Below are 12,174 nucleotides of genomic sequence, written 5' to 3'. Positions count from 1 at the left end.
AGATAATATATTATATTTTTATATTTTAGATTATTAGTTCTTTAATATATTTAGTTAATTAGTTAATAATATTAATTTAGATAATATCTTTATAATAGCTAAAGATATCTATTAATTTATTATAATTATTATATATTACTAGTCTATTATCTAATAGATACTTTAAAAGAAAATAAATTCAAAACTGTGATGGATTAAGAAGCTGGAAGAATTATATAAAATATAATAATTAATAAAGAAATTAAATTTATTAAAAAAAGAACTATTTAATTTATAAATAAATTAGTTTTTCTTATAGATAACCTTCCTGGGAGTTTTTTCTTTTATAACTCTAGTAAATTTCTTTATTATTCTAGAGATTTCTATTCTTCTTACAGATATCTTTAGATTAAGGTCTAGAACCAGACAGGTTAGAATATAGATATTCTGATTCCAGATGGCTGACAGGGCTGTGACAGGCTAAGAAGTTGGGAGGACTATATAAGATACAATAATTAATAAAAAAATTAAATTTATTAGAAAAAAAATTATTTAATCTACAAATAGATCAGTTCTTCTTATAAATAATTTTTCTAAAAGTTTTTCTTTATAATTCCAGTAAATTTCTTTATTATTTTAGAGATTTCTATTCTTTTTATAGATATTTCTAGATCAAGATCTAGAACTAGATAAGTCAAAATATAAATATTCTAATTCCAGATAATTAATAAAATCTAATTTTTTTTAATTATTATTTTTTTTACTGTGACACAGCTGAGCTGATATAAATTTCTTTAAATAAAATAAATAAATAAAATTATACTAGTATTTATAAATCTTAATATTATAAAATTTAATTACTAGTTTCTATATAAATTTAATATATTTCTTTTATTTAATTAAAAATATTTTTTTATAACTGTATTTTCTTTGAAGTATATTTTTTTTATTTATAATTTTTTTAATAATATATTTCTCAGTGCTGTCTCCTGTAATAATAATATTTAATTATTAATTAATTATTTTTTAAATAAATAAAAAGTCTGTAACAGCAGATTAAAATAAATTAATATAAAATATTAAATAAATTTTAAATAATATATCCAGTTTATATATATATATTCTAATTTATTCTAGTATTATAAACTTTGTATTCTACTAGTCTAACTTTTTATTAAATTAATTAATTATAATATTTTTTAGATTTAACTAGATTTTATTATTTTTTTTATAACAGAAAGCAGAATTTTATTATTAGTTAATATATTATTTCTGTATTTCTTATACTGCTGTTATTATTAAATTAATAATATCTTAGATTTCTTAAAATTTATTAAAAATAGCTTCAGCTTATTCTCAGAAATTCTTAGTCTAGTTATATTTTAAAAAGTCTACTTTAATACTCAAGTTTAAGGACTTTATATAAAAACTGTATTATAAAAAAAAAGCTTATTTTTATTAATATAAAATTTTAATTATTTAGAATTAATTATATTAGAAGTAGTAATTCTTACCAGTTAATCTATTATTAATTTATAAAATATTATAAAAAAATCTTAATAATTATAATTTAGTATTTTATCACTTTATCTATTTCAGAATAATAAATAATAAAAAAATATTATTTAATATCCAGGATCTTATATAGGATTATCTATAATTTATTTATAAATTAAAAATTATAATCTAAAACTACTAACTAGAATACTTTATGGTAACTATAAAATACTTAAATAAATATATTTATAAAGTTCTTTATATCTATACTTAAAATAGCTTTAATAATAATATCTTTAATTAATTAATTAATAATAATTATAATATTTTTATAATCTTGAGACTCCGGGAGATCTACTAGAAAATTAATAATAATATCTTATTAAAATTAATCAGAAATTAGTAGCAGTTTTAAAAAATCTTATTTATAATTTCTTTAAATATAATTAATCTTACAGCTGTCATAGTTACAGTAAAACTAGTAGATATTTTTATTTATATTTAATTAATAATAGTAATAAATAATTATTTTATAAGTCTAGTCTTATTCAGAATATCCAGTAATTATACTATTATAAATTTTTTAAATAATTTAAATTTATAAAAATTTTAAATTAAGAATCTAGATTTATTTATAGAAAAGCAGGTATTAATTCACATCTAATTAGTATTTTATAATAAAAACTTTTAATTTTAATTATTTAAAGAGCTTAGATCTATTTTTAATTATTATTTTATAATATTTTTTCAGATTTTTATCAGTCTGTTCTGCTTATTTCTATAAATTATTTAATATTAATTTCTTAGATTCTAGACTAGCAGGAATTTCTTTATTAGAAATTTTATTAATAAATATTATATAAGCAAGCCCTTCTTCAGGTATAAGATAAAATAACTAGATTTTTTAATTTATAATATATTTATTTTTTTTTAAATATATTCTAGAATCTTTAAAATAAAATATTTAATCAAATATTTATTATCCTTAAACAGTAATTAATTATAAAGTTAAAATAGCTTAAAAACTAAGTCTAATATATCTGTTACTTTATAAGCTACTATTAAATTATAAAATATTCTAAATTCTAATAATTACTAAGAATTTTAAAATAAAAAAATATAATAAACTCTGGTTTCTATTTCTGTAGAACTCAAATAATTACTAGTAGTTTCTTATTATAAATCTAGTAGTTATATTTTATAAGCAGATTTTTTTTTAAGAAGTATATTACTAAATAAAGAATTTTTTAATTATTTTATTAAAATAGTATTTCTCTTGTATATTATCTAAAGAAATCAATTTTTATTAATATTTCTTATTTAGAATTCTAATACGCGAGAACAGGGGCAGTAATAAAAATCTTTTTAAAAATTTTAAATATTTTTTAGATTTCTAGTGTCTAGTTAAACTTAATATTCTTTTTAATAAATTATATTAAAAATTCTAAGTGGACCTCCCAATCTTTAAGAAATTATTAATAAAAATTAATAAATCTTAGAAAAACTTTAATATTATAAATAATCTTCAGTATCTTCTAATTTTATATAATCTAGATTTTAATAAAGTCTATATAAATTTTTTTTTTATTTTAATAATAAATTTTAAGTATTTTATAATAGTCATCTTAAACTTATATTTATTAATATTTACTTGAAAACCGGTATCCTGTAAATATTTTAGTATTTATTATATTTAAATATAATATATAACCAGACTTCTATTTATAAAAATAAAAATATTATTAATATAAGCAGAATAGAATTTATTAAAAAATTCCTGTAAAATCCAGTTAATATATTATTAAAATATACTTAGATAATTAATAAGCTTAAACAGGATTACTAATTATTTAAATAATTTAAAATAAATATAAAATATAGTTTTCTATTCATCTTCTTCTTTAATCTAGATGTAGTAGAAGATTTAAATAATATTTAATTTAATATAATAATAAATTATTAAAATATATTAGAAAATTTCTTAAATAAATAATAAGAGATACTAATTCTTTATAATTATTTAGTTAAATACTTAGTAATTTATATAAAAATATAAATTATTATTAGATTTTAAAATAAACAGCATGGGCGCGGCTGCTAGAAAATTATTAATTTTTATAAATTTTTTTTTTAGAAGATTAATCAGAATCTTTTATAATATTAAAAATTCTAGTTAGTTTATTTAATAGAGAAAATTCTAAAGAATCTTCTTTTTCTTTTTTTTAATATTTTTAATTATCTTAATAGCATAGTCCACCCCTGGGTAATAAAATAATAAAATATCTATTATTATTTTATTAAAAATATTTAAATATTTATAGTAGGAATCTAGTAGCTTATTTTCTATTTTTATAGAATTTTTTAATTAATTAAATTTATAAAAGACTTTATTAATATCTGCTAGACTTATTATAAATAATTTTATTAAATTTTTTTTTTTTTAATTCTTCTAAGTACACCACGCGTTGGCGGAGATTATAAATAATATTAAAAAATAATTTTATTTTTATTTATATTATACTTTTATTTTTATACTCTAGATATCAAGTATAAAGTTCTTAACTTAAAATATTATATTCTAGTACTTTATTTATAGAAGTTCTAATATAATATTATATTTATATATATATAGCAGAATATAAAGATATATATATTTCTATAAACTTCTATTTATATTTAATAATATTTTTATTAATTTAATTATACAGGCTTCACCCTTCTTAAATTCTTTAATATTTCAGGATTTAATAGAAATATATTTTAATTTATTTTTATTTATAAAATTCTAATTAATTATTTTATAAGATATACAGCTGGTATTAATTAAAATATTTATAAAATAAATTTTATTAATTAATCTTAATATAGAAAAGGTATAGTAGTCTTTAAATTTTTAAATCTTTTTCTTAAATTTTTTATAATTATAATTAATTAATATATATCCTCCCAGATAATAATCTAGAGAAATTATATTTTTTCTAGAATTAGAAGCTACTGAATAACTAGATTTTTTAATATTTAATTAATTTTATTAGTTAGGTTATCTTTAAGTAAAGCTTGATAAACTTTATTTTTTAAATTTTAAAAATACTATAATAATAAATAAAGATATTTAATAATATAATATTTTAAAGATCTACAGTATAAGTAAAGTCTTATTTTATAATATTTAGCCAGTATTTTTTTTAATATCTATTAAGCTTATTAAGCAGGTCTTATACTTATAATTATAAGTTTTTAATCTATAATATTATCTGTAGTTACTTTCTTAAAGATATTATTTATTTAAATATTTAAATATTTTAATTACTTTCCTGAAAGTTAGTTTATTTTTATAAATTTATTAGTTATCTGTTTAACTTGTTAGTAAAAATCTTTAAAATCTAATTTTTATTTAATATTTATTATCTGTTAATAGATATTATTATTTAAAGTTTAATATAAAAGATTCTTTTTATTTAAATTTTTTTAATTATATTTTCTGGTTTTAATTAGCAGGCTGTTAACTTTTATTAAAAGATTATTAATTATTTAATTTTCTTATTTAAGAATGGACAGCTTACTAATAATTTTTTTTTATTAAATTAAATATTTATAAATTAGTTTAAAATAATTAATTAAAGCTATGACTGAGAAGAATAAGATCTTATAATTAATTTTTATTTATAAATTAATTTTTACTTTAATTTATTTATCTAGAAATATAAATATATACCAGGCCTGTTTAGCTAGTATATTAATAAATTATTAATTAATCCTAATCTTTATTTATATATTATTAAGCTAACTCAGAAATTTACTTTTATTTTTTTTATTAAAGCTTATAAATATTAATAACTTTAATTTCTTTATATCAGCTGGATCTTAGGCTGGTACTAATACTAATATTAATATTAATATAAATAAAAATACTATAGTAAATATCTAAGAAAATAAGAATTAAATCTTAATAAATTATTTAATCTGTTTAAAATTAGCTCTAATCTTATTATTTATTATTATATTCTATTAAGAAATAATATATTATATTTCTATACTTTAGATTATTAGTTCTTTAATATATTTAGTTAATTAATTAATAATATTAATTTAGATAATACTTCTATAATAGCTGGAGATATTTATTAATTTATTATAGTTATTATATATTATTAATTTATTATCTGATAAATATTTTAAAAGAGAATAAATTTAAAACTATAACAGGTTAAGAAACCAGGAGAATTATATAAAATATAATAATTAATAAAAAAGTTAAATTTACTAAAAAAAAAACTATTTAATTTATAGATAAATCAGTCTTTCTTATAAATAACTTTTCTAGAAGTTTTTCTTTATAACTCTAGTAAATTTCTTTATTATTTTAGAGATTTCTATTTTTTTTATAGATATCTCCGGGTTAAGATCCAGAACCAGACAGATTAGAATATAGATATTCTGATTCCAGATGGCTGACAGGGCCTAGCCCTTTTCAGGACCTAGCTCTTTTCACTTAGGGTCATATGACTTCTGTTTTGTTTGTTTTGTTTGCCTGCCTTGCGTGGCTTACTTATCTTTATATAATTATATATTCTCTCTAAGTTTCTTCCTTTCTTTCCTCATGCTAGAAATTCTTGTTAGATAATATTAAATTTAATTATTTAAATAATTTTTATATAATTTCTAGTATTACCTTATTTTTTATTTTTTAAATTAATATTATATACTGCTAGTTATCTAGCTCAACAGCTGGTATTATTTCTTATATATATTTAGTAATATTAAATACAGCTAAGACAGAATAATCTAACTAAGATTTAAACTAAAATAATTAGTAAAAATATTTATGATAATCAGAGAAAGTTATATTAAATTAATATTAAATATTATAAATTCTTGATAATATCTAATAATTTTATTAGAAGAAAAGTTTAATAATAAAAAAAATATTATTTATAACCAGTTCTATGAACTGTATATAAAGAACTTTAATAAAATCTTTAATATAATTCTTTATATTATAAAAGAAATAAAGATAAAAATATATAAAGTTATCTACTAGTAGAATAAACTTACTAATAATTATAATAAATTAATATATAAATATAATTTATATATTATCTAGCTTTTCTAGCTTAATAACTAGAATAGCTGAATAGCTGAGATTTTTAAATTTAAAAAATTAATAAAGATCTCTAATCTATCTCTATTTAATAATAATAAAATTATTAATTTTGAAGACTGGTTTCTTATAATATAATAAAAGCTAGAAGTTAATATAAATTATTTAAATATAATTATTATCTGATAAGCTTATATAACTAATTATTATAAAAATAATATTAAAAAATATTTAGTCTCTTAATTTTATTCTGATATTTTAAATTCTTATATAAATATAATTAACATGCTTGAATATTTAAAAATTATTTATATTAATTTAAATAAGTCTTATAACATGCGCTGACAGTATCAGAAACTTAAAATAATAATTAATAATAAGTTTTATAATTTTATATTTATATTTTATTATCTTACTGTAGAGGCAGGTATTATTAAAATTTATTAAAAAAAGAATTTTTATTAATATCTTCTATTTAAGCTACAGAAGCTGACTATATTTTATTTTAATAATAATAATATAATATTCAAGTAGTATATTAAGGAGTGTACCTGATTATCAGACTTAATTAATAATATAATAAAATATTATAATAAGATAAATATTCTGAATTACTAGCTGCTTATATTAATTACTATTATTATTATAATTTTCTTTTTTTTTATTTTAATTAAGATTTTTTATAATACCAGCTGTGCTACCAGCATAAAGCTAGAAAAATATATTTATATAATAATTAAAAAATATTATTTTATTTACTAGAAACAGAAATATTTAGTCCAGGATTATTTAAAAAAGAAAGCAGATTAAGTCAAGTTATTAAAAATAATAAAAAATAATAATTTAATAAAAAATAGTATCTAAAAGAAATCTTTTTTCTAGATAAAATAAGTATTAATATTAATTTATTAGATTTATAAGATCTGCTAGGCCAAGAGAATAAAAATTTTATTATTAAAATTCTAATATTAAATAATAGATTAATAATATTTATATATACTCTTACTAACACCAGAGCTAATACTTATATTTATATAAATATTATTTTTATTATTTAGATAACCTACTGATTCTGAATTAATATTATTTTTTTTAAAACTAATTATATTATTATAGACTTTAATAATAAGATTATAATATTTTTAATTTATATTATTTAACTTATGCTCATGGTCAACAGATATTAATTTTATAATATATTATTTTTAATACTTAAATTAGATTACTATAATATTATTTTAAGATAAATATAATTTATAAAATAAGAAATCTTACCAAATTACTAGTAAAATAAGTTAATATAATCTGACTATCTTTCTTTATAAGATAAAATCAAGACTAGATTATTATAATAAATCTTCCAGAATATTTTATTATAATATTTAATTAATTAAAATTACTAGTAAAATACTATCTAATAAGACTATAATTTCCAGAAAATAATTAATATTTTATTATAGATATTTTCTTTTTAAAATAAAATCTGAAATATTTTAAATCTACTAAAGTATTTTATAAGAGATCTTAATTAAGATATACTGAAATCTAGTAAATTAGAATTTTTAATATTAAATTTATAGACTCCTCCAGAGCCCTTAAGAAAAAAATATTTTTAAAAAAATTAAGATAACTTTTATTAGAATTATCATCTTTTATAAATATTTTTAAAATTTTAAATTAAAAATATTTATTACATCCCTGAGCATAATCAAGAAAATTATTATAGAGAAAATAAATCCCGATAATAAAATATCTAAATTAATTAAGAAAGAGAAGATAAAGTAGATTTTTTTTAAATATTATTATAATCTAATAAATATTTTCTTTAAAAAAAAATTAAATATTTTATTTGTTTTTTAACCCCATAACTATCATATCTAATTAAAAGAAAGTAATCTGTTAAAAATAATTCTTTTTTATAAAATAATTCTAGAAGAACTTGAAGGTGCCCATAATTATATTATTAAAAATCTAAAAAAAAAATTATTATATTTAATATAATCTTGTTTATCTCTTCTATCCTAATAATAAAAAAACTTAAAAAAAAATTATATTTATATATTAATTACCAGAAATTTAATATTCTAATCTATAAGGATCCTTATTTTATTCCTTTAATTAATAAGATAATAGTGTGGAAGCTGATTAAATAGTCAAATTTGATGTTATCTAACAAGAGTTTCTAGCATGAGAAAAGAAAGAAAGAAGCTCAGGAAGAATATATAATTATATAAAGATAAATAAGTTATACAAGACAGGTAAATTGTGACAGTGAGTGACATCTCAGGGTCACATGATTTTTGTTTTATTTACTTTATTTGTCTGTCTTATATAGCTTGCTTATCTTTATATAATTATATGTTTTTTCTAAACTTTTTTTTTTCTTTTTTTATACTAGAAATTCTTGTTAAATAATATTAAATTTAATTATTTAATCAGTTTTTATATAATTTCTAATATTATTTTATTATCTATTTTCTAAGTTGATATTATATACTACTAGCTATTTAATTTAATAGCCAATATTATTTCTTACATATGCTTAGTAATACTAAATATGACTAAGATAAAATAATCTAACTAAGACTTAAACTAAAATAATTAATAAGAATACTTATAATAACTAGAGAAAGCTATACTAAATTAATATTAAATACTATAAATTTTTAATAATATCTAATAATTTTACTAGAAGAAGAGCTTGATAACAGAAAAAATATTATTTATAACTAGTTTTATAAATTATATATAAAGAATCCTGATAAAATCTTTAACATGATTCTTTATATTATAAAAAAAATAAAGATAAAAATATATAAGATTATCTGTTAGCAGGATAAGCTTAATAATAATTATAATAAATTAATATATAAATATAATCTATATATTATCCAGCTTTTTTAATTTAATAATCAGAGTAGCTGAGTAGCTGAAATCTCTAAATTTAAGAAATTAATAAAGATCTTTAATTTATTTTTATTTAGTAATAGCAAGGTTATTAGCTTTGAAGATTAGCTTTTTATAATATAGTAAAAGCTGGAAGCTATTATAGACTATTTAAATATAATTACTGTCTGATAAGCTTATATAACTAGTTATTATAAAAGTAATACTAAAAAATATTTAATTTTTTAATTCTATTCTAATATTTTAAATTTTTATATAAATATAACTGACATGCTTGAACATCTGAAAGTTATTTATATTAATTTAAATAAGTTTTATAACATGCGCCAATAATATTAGAAGCTTAAGATAATAATTAATAATAAATTTTATAATTTTATATTTATATTTTATTATCTTGCCGTAGAGACAGGTATTATTAAAATTTATTAGAAAAAAAATCTTTATTAATATTTTCTGTCTAAATTACAGGAGCTGGTTATATTCTATTTTAATAATAATAATATAATATTTAAGTAATATGTTAAGAAGTGTACCTGATTATTAAATTTAATTAATAATATAATAAAATATTATAATAAAATAAATATTCTAAGTCACCAGCTATCTATATTAATTATTATTATTATTATAATCATAATTTTTTCTATTCTAGTTAAGATCTTTTATAATATTAGCTGCACTACCAGTATAGAACTAGAGAAATATACTTATATAATAATTAAAGAATACTACTTTATCTGTTAAGAACAGAAAGACTTAACTTAGAATTATCTAAAAAAGAAAATAAATTAAATTAAGTTATTAAAGATAATAGAGAATAGTAATTTAATAAAAAATAATATTTAAAAGAAATCTTCTTTCTAAATAAAATAAATATTAATATTAATTTATTAAATTTATAAGATCTGCTAGACCAAGAGAATAAAAACTTTATTATTAAAACTTTAATATTAAATAATAGACTAGCAGTATCTACATATATTCTTATTAATATTAAAATTAATATTTATATTTATATAAATATTATTTTTATTATTTAGGTAGCTTATTAATTCTGAATTAATATTATTTTTTTTAAAATTAATTATATTATTACAGGTTTTGATAGCAAGGCTATAATATTTTTAATCTATATTATTTAATTTATACTTATAATTAATGAATACTAGTTTTATAATATATTATTTCTAATATTTAAATTAGGCTGCTATAATATTATCTTAAGATAAATATAATTTATAAAATAAGAGATCTTGCTAGATTGCTAGTAAAATAAGCTAGTATAATTTAATTATTTTTTTTATAAGATAAAATTAAGATTAGATTATTATAATAAATTTCCTGGAATATTTTATTATAATATTTAATTAATTAGAATTATTAATAAGATATTATCTAATAAGATTACAACTTCTAAAAAATAATTAATATCTTATTATAAATATTTTTTTTTAAAGTAAAGTCTGAAGTATCCTGAACCCACTAAAGTATATTATAAAAGATTTTAGTTAAAATATATTAAAATTTAGTAAACTAGAATTTCTAATATTAAGTTTTTAAAATTTTTTAGAATCCCCAGAAAAGAAATATCTTAAAAAAAATTAAGATAATTTTTATTAAGACTACTGCTTTCCACAAATATCTTTAGAATTCTGAATTAAAAATATTTATTATATTTTTAAATATAATTAAGAAGACTATTACAGAGAAGACAGATCTTTATTATAAAATATTTAAATTAATTAAAAAAGAAGAGATAAAACAGACTTTTTCTAAATATTATTATAATCTAATAAATATCTTTTTTAAAAAGAAGTTAGATATTTTGCTTATCTTCTGATCCTATAATTATTATATTTAATTAAAAAAAAATAATCTATTAGAAATAATTTTTTTTTATAAAATAATTTTAGAAGAACTTGAAGCCATCTATAATTATATTATTAAAAATCTAAAAAAAAAATTTATTATATTTAATACAGTCCTATTTATTTCTTTTATTTTAATAATAAAGAAATCTAGAGAAAAATTATATTTATATATTAATTATCAGAAGCTTAATACTCTAATCTATAAGAATCTTTATTTTATTTTTTTAATTAATAAGATAATAGACCGTCTCCAGAATATAAAAATATTTATAAAATTTAATATTTATTAAGACTTTTATTATATTTATATAAATTCTGAATTTAAAGACTTAACTATTTTCTGAACCTGCTATAGAATCTTTAAGTATTAAGTATTATTATTTAAACTTATAAATAGACTAGTAGTTTTTTAATATTTTATTAATAAGATTTTTATAGACTTCTTAGACAAGTTTATTATAGTATATATAAATAATATATTAATCTTTAATAAAAATAAGATAAAGTATAAGTTTTATATCTGCTAGATTCTTAAATATCTTTAAATAACCAGACTCTAAGCAGTGATTTATAAATATAAATTTTATATAATAAAAATTAGATTTCTAGATTTTATTATTATTATTATAGATATTTAGATTAATCCTGTAAAAACTGTTATAATTATAGAATAATAATATTTAATTATTATTAAAAGAATCTAATTATTTTTTAAATTCTATAATTTTTATTAGTATTTTATAAGAAATTACAGCTAGATTATCAAGCCTATAAATCAGTTTATTTAAAAGAATATTTTATTTATTTAAAACTAGT

The 12,174-nt window shown here is 15.5% G+C and overlaps 1 protein-coding gene across 1 annotated transcript; it reads left to right on the top strand.

Annotated features, from left to right (window-relative positions):
- Positions 1–11,381: 11,381 nt before the first annotated feature.
- BO79DRAFT_161765 (uncharacterized protein) lies at positions 11,382–11,648 on the top strand (the record flags this gene model as incomplete). The annotated part of the gene is made up of 1 exon (XM_025679035.1): positions 11,382–11,648. A coding segment is annotated over one exon (267 nt), but the record flags the coding sequence as incomplete, so codon positions are not given.
- Between the last annotated feature and the right edge of the window lie 526 nt (positions 11,649–12,174).

Source organism: Aspergillus costaricaensis (genome assembly GCF_003184835.1).
Source record: "Aspergillus costaricaensis CBS 115574 unplaced genomic scaffold BO79scaffold_64, whole genome shotgun sequence".
Classification (NCBI taxonomy): domain Eukaryota; kingdom Fungi; phylum Ascomycota; class Eurotiomycetes; order Eurotiales; family Aspergillaceae; genus Aspergillus; species Aspergillus costaricensis.
Note: the sequence above shows the minus strand (reverse complement) of the source record. Positions and strands in the feature narration are given on the sequence as shown.